The 19,085-nt window shown below is 37.4% G+C and overlaps 2 protein-coding genes across 2 annotated transcripts in view; one reads left to right on the forward strand and one right to left on the reverse strand.

Moving 5' to 3' along the window:
• LOC119523721 (zinc finger X-chromosomal protein) overlaps nucleotides 1-19,085 on the forward strand; it is a 725,297-nt gene that overhangs the window by 283,194 nt on the left and 423,018 nt on the right. The window lies entirely within an intron of this gene.
• APOO (apolipoprotein O) overlaps nucleotides 862-19,085 on the reverse strand; it is a 94,444-nt gene continuing 76,220 nt past the window's right edge. The window contains exons 8-9 of the mRNA XM_037822544.1: nucleotides 4,801-4,866; nucleotides 862-1,194 (exon numbers count right to left, since the gene is read on the reverse strand). Of these exons, the coding sequence (XP_037678472.1) occupies nucleotides 4,831-4,866 (36 nt within the window). The 3' untranslated portion in view covers nucleotides 862-1,194; nucleotides 4,801-4,830. The remainder of the gene's footprint in view (nucleotides 1,195-4,800; nucleotides 4,867-19,085) is intronic.

The raw sequence follows: 19,085 nt of genomic DNA on the forward strand, positions 1-19,085 counted from the left end.
AATTTAGGCACAGCTTTAATATATTAGGATGACTGCACAATAACACAAAAGTATTTCAACATGAAAGGAAATAAGATTTCTGGGGGCCTGGAGGACTTATTCTAGGGACAAATTTGTTTCAACTTATTAAACCTATAGCAATGTTGGCACTGTTCCTGCCATTTTGGCTATGTTAAATATATGTAACATTAACATGTCCATGTTCCATTCATACATTGCTATTTTACAAAGTGTTATCAGTTGTGTAAGGTCAACAATTAGGAATTAAATTGAAGATGCAAGAATACAAAGATTTGTAATTCCCAAGTCTGCTTAGAATTTGGGAATTCTGAATTCTCTTTCACATACTGTTCCCCCGCCATCCTTCCCGGCAGGCTGACAAGTCAAAAGAGATTCCTGCTGCTCCCACCAGCAATGGGAATGCAGATTTCAATGAGCTGTGCATTCAGGGGCCAAAAGGGAGGAGAATACAGGGCATACATACAGAGAACAAATACACACAAACACATATCCATTCATCCCCTGGCAGAGGACATACGCTACTTAATTCTGAATTTCCCAATGGCATCAAGAACCAGAAGATCTGTACAAATGAGGAGGGGAAGGCACACAACAAGAGACAAGGGGTCACTGTTACTATTTTCTTTTGTATGACAGTTTCAGGCAAATTGTATTACTCACAAGTTTGGTTTCTTGTGTTGGTTATTGAAACATTATCTCTCAGCTCTAGAGCCACTCTTCTCCACTCTACTTGGTGCAGACTGCCTTGTTCCTTGGCCAGCTGACACTGTCTTGAAAAGAGTTAACTGTTTTCTTTAACACACACACCTGTACACACAGAGACACACAATCTGTACACACATATACATGGGTACAAGACAGGCTTAAAACATCACTCAATAATAGTAGAAAAGACAGCAGGACAAGTTTGGGTTTTTTTACTTGAGATTTTAATTGTGTACATAAATAGCAACATCAGAACAAGGAGTTCTAAGGCTTGTATATTATCTCTAGGTGAAAAGATTCCTGATTAGTCCACTTGTAACATGGCATCACCCAAGTTAACAGAGAGGGCTAGTATAGTTTTTCATGAAGAAGAAAAAGCCAATTTATTACATTCAATACTGACTTCTCCGCCATTTTTTCTGCAGAAATACTGATTTACTGTATGGAGGTTCCAATGTTTACCTATAACTAAAGGAAAGAAAAGAAAAACATAAGTGAACTGTGCCCAAAATTTTTTTAAAAAGCAACTCTGAAATTTTGCATTTTGAAAATTCTTTAAATAGGGAAACCATGTAAAATATTTACATTACCATTTCATTACCATAGGACCATAATGAACCAGAGAAAACTGATTATTCTCATTTTACAGATAGGTAAACTAAAAATCAGAGAGGTTTTTGTTCCAGCAATACTACACTCAGAGTCTCAACCAACTGTGCATCTGAGCATAATAAATAGCTGGATGAATAAATGAAAAATAAACGCCTAAATGGCACAGCACACATCACCCTTCTCTCCTTCCACAGACTATCCCTGGAAGAAAGCATGATTTTATCATTGTCAGTCTGGTAGTATATACCCTTCCTCACTTCGCCCCCATCATTCTTTTCTGGAATGAAACACATAAATCCAAACAGACACCAAAGACAAAGCAAACCTTTTCTAGATTGTTTTTTCCTAATTTGTAATAAATATACTTAGCAATTAGAGGTTTATAAATATTTTAGAAGCTGGTGACTACTCACTTGATCTTTTAATATAAAACCAAAAATTCTGCAATTAAACATGTAAACAACTAGCCTACCTTTTCTATCCTAGTTTATTAATCTGTTTGGGACTTCTTTAAGAATTGAATAGATTTACTGCATTGTTAACTCAAAACTGGAAACAATTTATATTAATAAGGATTAAATAGATCATGGTAGTCCATCCTAGGAAATTAGTAAGCAGCTACAAAAGAAGGAATGAAGTAGATCTGTAATTACTGACAAGGAAAGAAATACCCAATATATTAAGTGAAAAAAAGTAAGTTAATTAATTAATTCAACGTATAATTGCTAAATAGAGCACAGACTATGAAATATTCTTACCAAAAAAATTGAACCTATGTCTGATTAAGCTTTCAGATCCAACTATCAGTTTATGGGAAATGCAGAGAGGAGAGGGACCAAAAGAAAAACAGAATGAATGAATGACACTAAATGGATGCACTCAGCTACATCCAGAACACAGGAAATTATAAAGAACAAATAAGCCAGGTTTTTCAGCAAATAAAAGGCAGGGGTAAAATGAGGGAGAGGGAACTGTTACAGTTTAAAAGAGACGTAAGCGATCTATTAGCCAAATGTACCAGGCAAACCTTGTTTGGATCCTGAGTCAAACAAATCAACTGAAAAATGTTGTTAAGGAGACAATCACAGAAATCTGAACACTGACTGGATATTAGAAAATATTAAGGAATTAGTGTTAATTTCCTTAGGCGTGGCAATAAAATTGTAATTATGTGCCCTCATGGAGTTTTTTCAATGTACTTGAAAATAATATGAGGTAACTATATAGCTTATACTATGTGACAATGTGATTGTAGAAAACTTTATGGCTCACACCCCCTTTATCCACTCTATGGACAGATGATTGGAAAAGCAGACAAAAAAGTAATTGAATAATGGGGGGAGGGGGGGCTGAGGGGGATGGGCTGTTTTGGGTGTTTTTTACTTTTATTTTTATTCTTTTTTTTTGAGTAATGAAAATGTTCAAAAATTGACTGTGGTGATGAATGTACAACTTTATGAACAATTCTACACTCTGGATGACTATATGGTATGTGACTATATCTCAATAAAATTGAAGAAAAAATAAAAAAAACCAATATGAGGAATATGATTCCATTTTGTCAAAAAACCAAAAGCACAGATGGATATACCCACACACACACACACCCCCACACACATACACATATACACACACAGAGGAAAAAAGTCCGGAATGATATACCAAACTATTACTAGAAATTATCTCCAGGAAAGGAGTGGAGGGTAAGAGAGACTTTAAAAAATATTTATCTAAAAAAAAATTTTTTTACAACAAACATGCATCACTTTCATAATTAAAAACTATATACCCAATAAAGATTTTTTAAAATGAAGAAGGAAATTAAGGTTGTATACATAATATGATGAGATCTGGTCCAAAATATTTTTTGAAAAATGAGATGAATATTTACATAGTCTCACTTTGTTCTACCTCTAATTGTCCATGCAGAGAAATAAAACCACTCAAAGTTAAGTCTCTAGAGGACAGGTGTGGCTTTCTGGCTGCTCACCCTCTAGTCTCCTTTCTAATAGCACATCCAATGGACATCCGGCCCCGCTCTCTAGAGATGCTGATTCTGGGATGGGGCCTAGGGCTCTGCATTTTAACAAGTTACCAAAGTGATTAATTTGTACAGCAAAATTTTAAAACCACTGCTTTTGAGTTACTATATGAAAGGGTATTATGTGATGTGAAAGAGGAACTGGATTTGTTTTTTCTGATCCCTAAAGCAGGATCAAGACCACACTGTACAGGAGTTACATGGAGATACATTTTTGCTAAGTATAATAGCTTTCTAAAAAATCAGAACTGTCCAAAGATGGCTACCTATCAGTGGAAGTATAAAAATGGGAATATACAAGGCTACATGGGATTTATGCCTGAGGCTGGGATTGGGTCAGATGACTTCTTTCAAATTCTAAGATTATATGACTCTGGGTTTCCAAAAATATAGAGATAGCTTGAGAAAAAAACACCCTCAAATCCAGGGTTTTCATGAATTTTAAATAGCAGCCATGATTTACAATAAACATAACACTGATTCTTAAAATATTTTTTGATTATAAAAGAAAATTCATATTCATTGCAGAAAATTTGAAAATACAGAAAGTTATAAAGAAGGAAAAACTTAAAAGTCATCCATAATCCTACCACTGAATATACAATTAAATTTTGGTTGTATTTCCTGGTCTTTTCCCCCTCTAAAAATGAATCATACTGTCATTCTGGTTTATTTTTATTATTATTATTATTATTATTATTAACAATAATTGTGCCCATGTTTCCTGAAGTTTCCGAATTTAATATAATTTTCTAATTGCCAGGAAATCACAAGTGCTATTATACAATTTTAATCTATACAAAAAATATTAATAACTAGTGTTTTGTACTTAGCAGGGACTAAATAAGTAAATATTGAACAAATGAATGAAAATAAATGGTAAATTGAACATAAGACCAAAAGAAATCTCATTGATTTTCTGACTTCATCTGATATCATCCTAAATTTCTCTAGCCTCAGGTTACTCAATTTTTAAAGAAAGAATAATTACACCTATGAATTCCCTGTCAGTTAAGATAATATCTCTATATAATCTTGAGGTTCTCTATAATAGTCATGCATTCAACAAATGTTTATTGAATAACTATTAGATAACCACGAGTGTGTTTACCATGAGTGTTGTTTGAAAAAAGTAAACCTAAGAAATAATGGCACTTTTCAACTGTTTGAAATAGACTTGTAGAAAAATACCAATTGTCCGGTTCTAGCTTGTCTAAAAAAACTTAGGTAATTCTCTGGAACAAACAGTTAATTAAGTCATGGCACTTAAGTCCAGAAATTAAAGGTGGATTAAATATCATCCTGACCTTTATGTTTCCACATCCACTTGAAATTGCTATATTTAAGTTACGTAAAGACAAGCCATTTCCAGCTGGCCCTAACAATGCTAAAAGTAACCACAGAATTTGCTTGTTCTTTACCTGATTAAAATGGGCAGAGCAAGAAGTATCCTACTTATTTCCGGGTGAATTCTTCACATTTCCTGGCTTGTAAAACAAAAGCAAGAGTATTAATGCAGTTTGAAAAGAAATAGTGAAACTTCTCAAAGTGCCCATCCTCAGCATTTGGCTGAATACATATATTATTATTATACAAATTTGATGTTGAAGAAATAATTCAAAGTGACTCACTTCTCAGTAAACTGAAAGAATTACTACAGCTCCCTAAAGGCCCTCCTGCAGAGAGTGACTTGGGCACAGAGGTCAGAAGGAACTAATGCTCCATTAATCCTTACTAAACAGAGTCAGCTAAAAGCTGATTCTATAAAAAAATCTTATCAATGGTGAAAAGATTTCTTTCCATGAAAGAGAAAGATTTAATACTTCATGCCACCATCATTGTTGGAGAAGCCTTCGACTGCAGTTGTGTATCAAGTGTTACACCTAATGGGAACGGTTCTTGTAGGTACTCCACTCCATGCATCATCCACCATAAGGGCCAATTCACAAAACGTGTTTACTCTGAAAAGAGGTTATAATTGGACCACACCCATTCTGCCTGGCCGCCATCTGGGAACATATAATTAGGTCATGTCACCTATGAGAAGTGATGTGGGAAAAGTTCATTTCTTATATGTTTTGAAGTTGTTAATTTTGAAAACACTTTGGTAAGACCTCATTTATGACAAAGAGATAAACTCTCATGAAATGGCAAACTGTAAAACACTGGGCTGGCTGCAGCTGAACAGGCAGTGGGGCTGTGAATCTGTGGTCAAGAGTTGGTGCAAGTTCCCCTAGTGGCCCTCTCTCAGAGTTATCCATGGGTGGGGGGGGGGGAACAGGAAGATGTGACTAACCCTACAATTTCAGAGCATGGTTTCTAGGCAACTTTGGGGCTTACTGGAATGGTTGAGAAATGGTCTATAAGTACGGTGACCATACATCCTGGCTTGCCCAAGCTATACTGGCTTACACCTGTTGTTCCAACATAAAGAATAGTGCCCCCTTTCACTCTTAAGAGTGCCCCAGTTTGGACCACATCCACTTGATGATGGTGTTCTGGAGAACATGGCCAAATGTATGGCTTGGTGGGTCATATGACATCCAGGTCTATCGGTTGCTCTAAAAGGAGAGTCACAGGACTCAGTGCCCCCCTGCACTTCCTTCCTTCTCCCACCTCCTTCCCCAGAGCCACTTGCCCACTCCCACACCATGCTACAGCCTCAGGGCCTTCTTGCTATTGCTTGAACTTGCCCCAACCTCTTTCCTGGGAAAGGACCTTTACAAAACGTATTTCTTGACCTAGAATGGTCAATCCCAATTTTTTGCCTGGTTAAATGCTATTCATCCTCTAGATCAAGGCTTTTCCTTGTACGCTGCCCTTCAATTTAGGTTAGAACATTTTATTCACTTTCATAGCACTAATACTCTTCCTTATGTGTGTAATTATTTCTTTAATGTTTGAATCCTTCACTAATGTATAAGCTTTGTGAGAACACAATGTTCCTAGGGCCTCCTAGCACATAGTATTCAAATAGCTCTTGAACAAACAAATGGAATGGGGCAAAGCTAGAGCTCTGATGAGTATTAAAAAATGGTTTGGGTGTGTGATAAATGAATAAATAACAAGAAGAGGCCTTTTTTTAAAAGGCCTATGAAGGAAAGATAAATAACCATGTCCAACGACCGCATGTAGCATAAAAACAACATTGTTCTCCACCAAGTTAAATATGTTTTAGGTCTGAATTACCTTAACATAATGCTAGCAAAGTACTTCTAGTGAAATATGTATATATGAGATATATACTGCATACATATATATATGTGTATATATATATGTATTATGTGTATATATATATCTCCCCTACTATCTGTACTCACAAGTATCTCAAATCTCAAAAACCATGAGATGTTAAATTCAAAAGCTTTTTGATCTTCTTTGGTTATATGTCACTTACAGTATAACAAAACATGTCAGGCAAATATCTCACTGAAGAAATACTGAGCCCATCCACCCTACTAACTGAGCATAAGCAGACCTCTCTTGGCAGAGACCACCATGATCTCAGAAAATGAAAAACAACATTCTGACTTCAAAAGGCAGTTCCTGGTTTAGCACAAGCCAGAAATCAATTTTTTTTTGCATTTTCAGACAGAGAAACAGTTTTATTTGAAATATTTTATAACTCAGCCATTATCTTTAGAACCCAATTTTAATACATATCTGGCTTTGGTTTTTAAATTTCTTTTCTTACCACGTTCACAAGCATGAATGACAATTTCTATCAGGACATTCAAACAATATAGTTTTTCAATCAAATCATTTGTTTCTAATTACTATATCCACTGCCATGTGAAGGGGGATTTCTACCAAGCCTTTGAGGTACAGCAGCCCACTGAAATGTCTGTGCCCCTCACTAGCTGAATTCTTTTGATCAGTCAGTTAACTTCTCCAAAATACAGTTTCCTTATTTGTAAAATGGGGATAATAATAGGAACTGCCCAACAGATTCTTTGTGAGAATTAAATGAAATAATAGTGCAAAGAGCTTAGAATACAGGGCCAAGCTCATAGCATTTACCTATGTTATTTAAATGTTTATTTAACTATAACATTTAACTCAATAAATGTTAGCTATCATATAAGAGAGGTCACTCACTGTGCTAGCTTGAATCTATTATGTAACCCAGAAAAGACTATGTTCTTTTGATCCAGTCTTGTAGGGGCAGACCTATTGTGGGTGGGGCCTTTTGATTAGGTTGTTTCCAAGGAGATGTGACCCACCCATTCAAGGTGGGTTTTAATTCTTTACTGGAGTCCTTTAAGAGAGCTCAAGGAGGGGGAGCTCAGAGAAGCTAAAAGAGACAGAAGCCGAGAGACATTTTGGAGGCAGCCATTGAAGCCAGAACCAGGAGAGAAGCTAAGACATGTAAACCAGAGTTTGCCCCAGGGAGAAGCAAGGAGGACCAAGAGAAGCTAAGGGAGAAGCTGAGACAGAAGCCCAGAGACATTTTGGAGAAAGCCACTGAAACCAGAAGCTAAACCCAGGAAAGAAGGATCATCAGACCCAGCCATATGCCTTCCCATGTGACAGAGGAACTCCAGATGCCACTGACTTTTCTTCAGAGAAGGTATCTTACCTCTTGATGCCTTAATTGGGACATTTTCATGGACTTAGAACTGTAAATTTATGAACTAATAACCCCCCACTGTAAAAGCCAATCCATTTCTGGTATATTGCATTCTGGCAGCTTTAGCAAACAGAAACACTCACCTTTTATGATAAGAAAATAAAGGGTAAGGATAAAGGACCTGTTAAAGACCCCAGAGAAATTCCAGTTCACTGGATGTGGTAGGCAGAATAATGGTCTACCAAAAATGTCTGCATCCTAATCCTGGAACCTGTGCCTATGTTACCTTACATGGCAAAGGGGAATTAAGGTAGATGATGGAATTAATGGTGATAATCAGCTGGCCTTAAAATAGGGAGATTACCCTGGATTATCGGAGGGTGGCCCAAACAAATCACGAGTCCCTAAAGTCTGAGAGGGAGGCAGAAGAGGGGGTCAGAGACATGGAACGTGAAAAGGATTCAAGCCGCCATTGCTGGCTTTGAAGATGGAGGAATGAGCCATGAGCCCAGGAATGCTGCAGCTGGGGAGCTGGCCAAGAACCCTCAGCTGACAGCCAGCAAGAAAACAAACCTTGGCCCTACAACCACAAGTTACTAAACGCTGTCAGCAACCTGAAGGAGCAGGAAACGGATTCTCCCCTAGAGCCTTCAGAAAGGAATGCAGATCCGCAGACACCCTGATTTAAAACTGCACTTTTGACCTATAGACCCCTCAAAGAATAAATTTATGTTGTTTTAAGTCACTAAATTCGTGGTAATTTGTCACGCTAGCAATAGGAAACTAAACACTGGTATAAGGACTTTTGACTAAGGAGTATAAGCCCCGTGATCCTGTTTTCCATTAGCAGACATTATCTTCTGGGACAGAAAGTGAAAACATGTAGTGTCACATGAGCAGTGGTGGGTGGCAATCATGTGCTAATCTGTTCATTTGGTGTGTTCCTCAGGATGAAGTCGTTTAACCCTCAAAACAGCCCCATGAAGTACCACCCCCATTTCCCAAGAGCTAAGTAATTTCCCAAGGTTTCACGGCTAGTAAGAGGCAGGGCTGGGATAGGGCCCTAGCGCCCCAGTTCCAGAGTCCACCATGCCATACTGCATCTGATACCAAAAGTGTATGATTCTCTAAAAAGGAGACGATCATTTTAAAATCACATAACTTCCTTTCTGCCAAAATTGTGTGTATTTAGCAAGGTGAGGGATTTTGAATGGAGGAAGAAGAAGCAGGGCATGTTTACTCAGGGTGGTGGCTGCTGCTTCCCTTTTATTTTCCTGCTGAGCCAGCAAGGGCTGAAGAAAACTATTAAACGCTCAACTTCAGAAGTTCTGCTCAGTTTCATGTTGGTGACAGGTTTGTGTTTATGTATTTTCTCACCCTTTAAAGAATTACTAGGATTTTTCTTTTTAGTTATTGCCATCCTTTAACAGTCCTTCTACATTTCTTTGCTAGTAACTTGTTACATTTTTTAAAAACCTACTGCAAAACTAAACTATGACATTAACTGAGGCAAAATGCTGAGTATAGCTAATTATAAAGACAATTCTAAAAGAGTCATCTGTGACCCTGAGGCCTGACATCCACAACTAGCCTCCATCTCTGATACTCAGACCTTGGGTTGGGACTATTCTGAAAGGGTTTTGGATTAGTAATGGACAGTCAATAAATATGTCCATGCTTTTATTAAGTTACTATAGTCAAAGAACAAAGCCATAATAGAAAAGATCAATAAATTCAACTACATTAAGAACTTCTGATCATCAAAAAACACCAAAACTGAAAAGACAAACTCCAAACTGGGAGAAGACATCTGCAAACATATGACCAAAAATATCAGTTTCTAGAAAAAAATATAAAGAACCCTTATAAATCAACAGGAAAAAGACAAGCAACCTATACAAAAAATGGCAAAAGACATGAACTGGCATATCAAGAAGAAGAAACCAATAAACATGTGAAAAGATGCTCAATCTCATCAATAATCATAGAAGCATAAATTAAACCACAATGGGAAATTCTGGGAATATCCTGACATGCCAGACAGCAAGGAAACTATTCCAGACTACTTGGGCCATGTCAAGATGATTCAGAACCAAGTTCTACCAGCCGAAGATGGGACAATTTGAACTTTGACAAGGATAAGAGCTGCAAAGGATCGAAACACATCAAATATGTTTAAATCTACAAATTCATCATGATTTTTTTTTCAATGGTGCCCTTCTGAGGTTGGGAGGGAACCAATTCATTATTTTGAAAACTGCGTAAATAAAAGAAAAAAATCAAGCATTTATCCTGTCTTTCCTATCCAAACTATAACTGGGTAACTAAGTAGTAGAAAAGAGAAAGTGGTTCCTTATTAAATTATTCCAGCTAATACGTGAAAATGAAACGACAGAAGTAGAATATCACCACTTTGCAACCCCCAACGAATTAAAGGGTCGAGGCATGGAGCATCAACAGCTGCTAACACCATAAAAGAGAAACAAAAGCAACAGAATGGGAGAAAATATTTGGAAACCATATATCTGGTAAGGGTTTAATATCCAGAATATATAAAGAACTTCTACAACTCAACAACAAAAAGACAAACGACCCAAATAAAAATGGGCAAAGGGTTCTTAGGAAATGTATATGGAAGTATTACGTGTTCAAGAAGAATGATATATACAACCTATTCTCAAATGTTCAGAAAATAGATAAGTAGACAGACAGATGGATAGACAGAATGATACAGCAAATGTGGCAAACTGTTAAAACTGGTGGATCTGGGAATCTGGGGTTGGGGGCATATTTGGAGTTCTCCGTATAGGTTTTGTGTTATTTTTGCAATTGTCCTATAGGTTTGAACTTACTTCAAAATAAACAGTTTAGGAAAAAAAAAGAGGTGAAAACCAGACTTATATGTCTTTTGATAAAAGAATACACCACAGCCAAAGGGATCTTGCCAAAGGGATCAAACATGAGCCTGTCTGATCAAGCAGCTTCTGGATCCAACTACCAATGTGCAGGAAATACAGAGGACACAGGAACATGTTAAACTGCACCAGAAGTGTGCAATCAGCAAAACCCAAACTGTTGGAAACTCTATAGGTCAAATGTGCCAAATTCTTTAACAGATAAATTGTAAGGAAATGAAAAGGAATAGGAATCTGTACACTAAGAGACACTTAAAAGGCATGTGAAGCTAAAAATAATGGGCAAGACCCCCTATGTGGGACGTGACTCCCAGGGGTGTGAATCCCTCTGGCAATGTGGGAAACGACTCCTGGAGATGAGCCTGGACCTAGCACTGTGGGATTGAGAGGATCTTCTTGACCAAAAAGGGGAAGAGAGATGAAACAAAATAAGGTTCCAGTGGCTGAGAGATTTCAAACGGAGTCGAGAGGTCACTCAGGAGGGTTTTCTTATGTGCTATATAAATATCACCTTTTAATCTTTAGTGTGTTAGAATGGCTAGAGGGAAATACCTGAAGCTGTCAAACTGCAGCCCAGTGACCTTGATTCTTGAAGACGATTTATAACTATGTAGACTGCATAGTGTGACTGTGTGACTGAAAACCGTGTGGCTCACACTCCCTCTATCCAGTGTATGGACAGATGAGTGGAAAAACGGGGACAAAAATTAGATGAAGAATAGGGTGGGATGATGGAGGGGAAGGAAAGATTTAGATTTTTTTTTGCTTTTATTTTTATTTTGGAGTAAGGAAAGGGTTCAAAAATTGATTCTAGGTGATGAACGCACAACTGTATGATGGTGCTGTGAATAATTGATTGTACACTGTGGATGACTGTAGGGTATGTGAATATATCTCGATTAAACTGTATTTTAAAAAAGTAAATGACAATGGTGGAAGGAGGGAAATGGGATGTTTTGGATGTTCTTTTTTATTTTAATTTTTATTTCATTTTCTGGAGTAATGAAATGTTCAAAGTTTGATTGTGGCGATGAAAGCACAACCATATGACAATACTGTGAACAACTGACTGTACACTTCGAATGACTGCATGTTATGTGACTATATCTCAATAAAACTGCATAAAAAATAAACAATAAAATAAGTATTTCATTGGAAAAAACTAAAAATAATGGGCAAGACTAAAGTAACAGTGAATACTTGGGTGAAAAAAACATAAAAAAATGCAAGGAAGTTATCACTATAAAAGTCAGGATACTAATTATTTTTGATAGGACTGTGATTGGGACTGACTACATGGGGACGCCTCTGCGTCGCTGGCAAAGTTCTCTTTTTGGCCCTGGATGATGGTTAAGAGTATTTGTTTTATAATAACCCAATTTTTTAAAATTTAATAATTCAATTACGAAAATTTTAAAAATTATTTAAGGAAAATACATTATTGGGGCAGTTGGAGAACTCTGAATATGGAATATATACTAGGTAATATTTATGTAATCAATGAAATATTAACTTTCCTGAGTATGACAATCGTATTGTGATTATATAAGAGAATGTCCTTGTTCTTAGGACAATATTATCTGCAACTAACTCACAAATGGTTCAGAAAAAAATGTGTCTGTGCATACACATGTATAAAGAGAGAGATAAAATAAATATGGCAAGATGTTAGTGAATCTAGACAAGGGTTATATTCATTGTACTATTCTTTTTTTTTTTTTTTTTTTAATCATCATTTTATTGAGATTTATTCACATACCACGCAGTCATACAAAACAAATTGTACATTCGATTGTTTACAGTACCATTACATAGTTGTACATTCATCACCTAAATCAATCCCTGACACCTTCATTAGCACACACACAAAAATAACAAGAATAATAATTAGAGTGAAAAAGAGCAATTGAAGTAAAAAAGAACACTAGGTACCTTTGTCTGTTTGTTTGCTTCCCCTACTTTTCTACACATCCATCCATAAACTAGACAAAGTGGAGTTTGGTCCTTATGGCATTCCCAATCCCACTGTCACCCCTCATAAGCTACATTTTTATACAACTGTCTTCGAGATTCATGGGTTCTGGGTTGTAGTTTAATAGTTTCAGGTATCCACCACCAGCTACCCCAATTCTTTAGAACCTAAAAAGGTTGTCTAAAGTGTGCGTAAGAGTGCCCACCAGAGTGATCTCTCGGCTGGTTTTGGAATCTCTCTGCCACTGAAGCTTATTTCATTTCCTTTCACATCCCCCTTTTGGTCAAGAAGATGTTCTCCATCCCACGATGCCGGGTCTACATTCCTCCCCGGGAGTCATATTCCACGTTGCCAGGGAGATTCACTTCCCTGGGTGTCTGATCCCACGTAGGGGGGAGGGCAGTGATTTCACCTTTCAAGTTGGCTTAGCCAGAGAGAGAGGGCCACATCTGAGCAACAAAGAGGCATTCAGGAGGAGACTCTTAGGCACAAATACAGGGAGGCCTAGCCTCTCCTTTGCAGCAACCGTCTTCCCAAGGGTAAAACTTATGGTAGAGGGCTCAACCCATCAAACCACCAGTCCCCTATGTCTGTGGTCATGTTAGCAACCATGGAGGTGGGGTAGGCGAATACCCCTGCATTCTCCACAGGCTCCTCAAGGGGGCACTACATCTTTTTTTTTTTTTTCCTTGTTTGTCTATTTTCTTTTTTTTTTTTTTTTTTAACTTTCCCTTCTTTTTTAAATCAACTGTATGAAAAAAAAAGTTAAAAAGAAAACAAACATACAATAAAAGAACATTTCAAAGAGACCATAACAAGGGAGTAAGAAAAAGACAACTAACCTAAGATAACTGCTTAACTTCCAACATGTTCCTACTTTACCCCAAGAAAGTTACATAATATAGCAACATTTCAGTGAACTTGTTCCTACTACATCCATCAGAAATTAACAGACCATAGTCATTTCTGGGCATCCCCAGAACGTTAAATAGCTTATCTGTTCTTCTTGGATTATTGTTCCCCCTTCCTTAATTGCTCTCTACTGCTAGTTCCCCTACATTCTACATTATAAACCATTTGTTTTACATTTTTCAAAGTTCACATTAGTGGTAGCATATAATATTTCTCTTTTTGTGCCTGCCTTATTTCGCTCAGCATTATGTCTTCAAGGTTCATCCATGTTGTCATATGTTTCACCAGATCGTTCCTTCTTACTACCGCGTAGTATTCCATCGTGTGTATATACCACATTTTATTTATCCACTCATCTGTTGAAGGACATTTGGGTTGTTTCCATCTCTTGGCAATTGTGAATAATGCTGCTATGAACATTGGCGTGCAGATATCTGTTCGTGTCACTGCTTTCCGATCTTCCGGGTATATACCGAGAAGTGCAATCGCTGGATCGAATGGTAGCTCTATATCTAGTTTTCTAAGGAACTGCCAGACTGACTTCCAGAGTGGCTGAACCATTATACAGTCCCACCAACAATGAATAAGAGTTCCAATTTCTCCACATCCCCTCCAGCATTTGTAGTTTCCTGTTTGTTTAATGGCAGCCATTCTAACCGGTGTTAGATGGTATCTCATTGTGGTCTTAATTTGCATCTCTCTAATAGCTAGTGAAGCTGAACATTTTTTCATGTGTTTCTTGGCCATTTGTATTTCCTCTTCAGAGAACTGTCTTTTCATATCTTTTGCCCATTTCATAATTGGGCTGTCTGTACTATTGTCATTGAGTTGTAGGATTTCTTTGTATATGCAAGATATCAGTCTTTTGTCAGATACATGGTTTCCAAAAATTTTTTCCCATTGAGTTGGCTGCCTCTTTACCTTTTTGAGAAATTCCTTTGAGGTGCAGAAACTTCTAAGCTTGAGGAGTTCCCATTTATCTATTTTCTCTTTTGTTGCTTGTGCTTTGGGTGTAAAGTCTAGGAAGTGGCCGCCTAATACAAGGTCTTGAAGATGTTTTCCTACATTATCTTCTAGGAGTTTTATGGTACTTTCTTTTATATTGAGATCTTTGGTCCATTTTGAGTTAATTTTTGTGTAGGGGGTGAGGTAGGGGTCCTCTTTCATTCTTTTGGATATGGATATCCAACTCTCCCAGCCCCATTTGTTGAAAAGACCATTATGGCTCAGTTCGGTGACTTTGGGGGCCTTATCAAAGATCAGTCGGCCATAGATCTGAGGGTCTATCTCTGAATTCTCAATTCGATTCCATTGATCTATATGTCTATCTTTGTGCCAGTACCATGCTGTTTTGGCAACTGTGGCTTTATAATAAGCTTCAAAGTCAGGGAGTGTAAGTCCTCCCACTTCGTTTTTCTTTTTTAGAGTGTCTTTAGCAATTCGAGGCATCTTCCCTTTCCAAATAAATTTGATAACTAGCTTTTCCAAGTCTGCAAAGTAGGCTGTTGGAATTTTGATTGGGATTGCATTGAATCTGTAGATGAGTTTGGGTAGAATTGACATCTTAATGACATTTAGCCTTCCTATCCATGAACATGGAATATTTTTCCATCTTTTAAGGTCCCCTTCTATTTCTTTTAGTAGAGTTATGTAGTTTTCTTTGTATAGTTTTTTTTTTTTTTTTTTTTTTTTTTTTCTCGGCTATTTTCTTTTTTTTTTTTTTTTTTTTTTTAAATCATCATTTTATTGAGATATATTCACATACCACGCAGTCATACAAAACAAATTGTACTTTCGATTGTTTACAGTACCATTACATAGTTGTACATTCATCACCTAAATCAATCCCTGACACCTTCATTAGCACACACACAAAAATAACAAGAATAATAATTAGAGTGAAAAAGAGCAATTGAAGTAAAAAAGAACACTGGGTACCTTTGTCTGTCTGTTTCCCTCCCCTACTTTTCTACACATCCATCCATAAACTAGACAAAGTGGTGTTTGGTCCTTATGGCTTTCCCAATCCCATTGTCACCCCTCATAAGCTACATTTTTATACAACTGTCTTCGAGATTCATGGGTTCTGGGTTGTAGTTTGATAGTTTCAGGTATCCACCACCAGCTACCCCAATTCTTTAGAACCTAAAAAGGGTTGTCTAAAGTGTGCATAAGAGTGCCCACCAGAGTGACCTCTCGGCTCCTTTTGGAATCTCTCTGCCACTGAAGCTTATTTCATTTCCTTTCACATCCCCCTTTTGGTCAAGAAGATGTTCTCCGTCCCACGGTGCCAGGTCTACATTCCTCCCTGGGAGTCATATTCCACGTTGCCAGGGAGATTCACTTCCCTGGGTGTCTGATCCCACGTAGGGGGGAGGGCAGTGATTTCACCTTTCAAGTTGGCTTAGCCAGAGAGAGAGGGCCACATCTGAGCAACAAAGAGGCATTCAGGAGGAGACTCTTAGGCACAAATACAGGGAGGCCTAGCCTCTCCTTTGCAGCAACCGTCTTCCCAAGGGTAAAACTCATGGTAGAGGGCTCAACCCATCAAACCACCAGTCCCCTATGTCTGTGGTCATGTTAGCAACCATGGAGGTGGGGTAGGCGAATACCCCTGCATTCTCCACAGGCTCCTCAAGGGGGCACTACATCTTTTTTTTTTTTTTTTTTTCCCCTTGTTTGTCTTTTTTCTTTTTTTTTTTTTTTTTTTTTTTTAACTTTCCCTTCTTTTTTAAATCAACTGTATGAAAAAAAAAGTTAAAAAGAAAACAAACATACAATAAAAGAGCATTTCAAAGAGACCATAGCAAGGGAGTAAGAAAAAGACAACTAACCTAAGATAACTGCTTAACTTCCAACATGTTCCTACTTTACCCCAAGAAAGTTACATAATATAGCAACATTTCAGTGAACTTGTTCCTACTACAACCATCAGAAATTAACAGACCATAGTCATTTCTGGGCATCCCCAGAACGTTAAATAGCTTATCTGTTCTTCCTGGATTATTGTTCCCCCTTCCTTAATTGCTCTCTACTGCTAGTTCCCCTACATTCTACATTATAAACCATTTGTTTTACATTTTTCAAAGTTCACATTAGTGGTAGCATATAATATTTCTCTTTTTGTGCCTGGCTTATTTCGCTCAGCATTATGTCTTCAAGGTTCATCCATGTTGTCATATGTTTCACCAGATCGTTCCTTCTTACTGCCGCGTAGTATTCCATCGTGTGTATATACCACATTTTATTTATCCACTCATCTGTTGAAGGACATTTGGGTTGTTTCCATCTCTTGGCAATTGTGAATAATGCTGCTATGAACATTGGCGTGCAGATATCTGTTCGTGTCACTGCTTTCCGATCTTCCGGGTATATACCGAGGAGTGCAATCGCTGGATCGAATGGTAGCTCTATATCTAGTTTTCTAAGGAACTGCCAGACTGACTTCCAGAGTGGCTGAACCATTATACAGTCCCACCAACAATGAATAAGAGTTCCAATTTCTCCACATCCCCTCCAGCATTTGTAGTTTCCTGTTTGTTTAATGGCAGCCATTCTAACCGGTGTTAGATGGTATCTCATTGTGGTCTTAATTTGCATCTCTCTAATAGCTAGTGAAGCTGAACATTTTTTCATGTGTTTCTTGGCCATTTGTATTTCCTCTTCAGAGAACTGTCTTTTCATATCTTTTGCCCATTTTATAATTGGGCTGTCTGTACTATTGTCATTGAGTTGTAGGATTTCTTTGTATATGCAAGATATCAGTCTTTTGTCAGATACATGGTTTCCAAAAATTTTTTCCCATTGAGTTGGCTGCCTCTTTACCTTTTTGAGAAATTCCTTTGAGGTGCAGAAACTTCTAAGCTTGAGGAGTTCCCATTTATCTATTTTCTCTTTTGTTGCTTGTGCTTTGGGTGTAAAGTCTAGGAAGTGGCCTCCTAATACAAGGTCTTGAAGATGTTTTCCTACATTATCTTCTAGGAGTTTTATGGTACTTTCTTTTATATTGAGATCTTTGGTCCATTTTGAGTTAATTTTTGTGTAGGGGGTGAGGTAGGGGTCCTCTTTCATTCTTTTGGATATGGATATCCAACTCTCCCAGCCCCATTTGTTGAAAAGACCATTATGGCTCAGTTCGGTGACTTTGGGGGCCTTATCAAAGATCAGTCGGCCATAGATCTGAGGGTCTATCTCTGAATTCTCAATTCGATTCCATTGATCTATATGTCTATCTTTGTGCCAGTACCATGCTGTCTTGGCAACTGTGGCTTTATAATAAGCTTCAAAGTCAGGGAGTGTAAGTCCTCCCACTTCGTTTTTCTTTTTTAGAGTGTCTTTAGCAATTCGAGGCATCTTCCCTTTCCAAATAAATTTGATAACTAGCTTTTCCAAGTCTGCAAAGTAGGTTGTTGGAATTTTGATTGGGATTGCATTGAATCTGTACATGAGTTTGGGTAGAATTGACATCTTAATGACATTTAGCCTTCCTATCCATGAACATGGAATATTTTTCCATCTTTTAAGGTCCCCTTCTATTTCTTTTAGTAGAGTTATGTAGTTTTCTTTGTATAGGTCTTTTACATCTTTGGTTAAGTTGATTCCTAGGTACTTGATTTTTTTAGTTGCTATTGAAAATGGTATCTTTTTCTTGAGTGTCTCTTCAGTTTGTTCATTTCTAGCATATAGAAACATTACTGACTTATGTGCATTAATCTTGTATCCCGCTACTTTGCTAAATTTGTTTATTAGCTCTAGTAGGTGTATTGTTGATTTCTCAGGGTTTTCTAGATATAAGATCATATCATCTGCAAACAATGACAGTTTTACTTCTTCTTTTCCAATTTGGATGCCTTTTATTTCTTTGTCTTGCCGGATTGCCCTGGCTAGCACTTCCAGCACAATGTTGAATAACAGTGGTGACAGCGGGCATCCTTGTCTTGTTCCTGATCTTAGAGGGAAGGCTTTCAGTCTCTCACCATTGAGTACTATGCTGGCTGTGGGTTTTTCATATATGCTCTTTATCATGTTGAGGAAGTTTCCTTCAATTCCTACCTTTTGAAGTGTTTTTATCAAAAAGGGATGTTGGATTTGTCAAATGCTTTTTCAGCATCTATTGAGATGATCAATTGATTTTTCCCTTTCGAGTTTTTAATGTGTTGTAATACACTGATTGTTTTTCTTATGTTGAACCATCCTTGCATGCCTGGAATGAACCCCACTTGGTCATGGTGTATGATTTTTTTAATGTGTCTTTGGATTCGATTTGCAAGTATTTTGTTGAGGATTTTTGCATCTATATTCATTAGGGAGATTGGCCGGTAGTTTTCCTTTTTTGTA

Source organism: Choloepus didactylus, chromosome X, assembly GCF_015220235.1.
Source record: "Choloepus didactylus isolate mChoDid1 chromosome X, mChoDid1.pri, whole genome shotgun sequence".
NCBI lineage: Eukaryota > Metazoa > Chordata > Mammalia > Pilosa > Megalonychidae > Choloepus > Choloepus didactylus.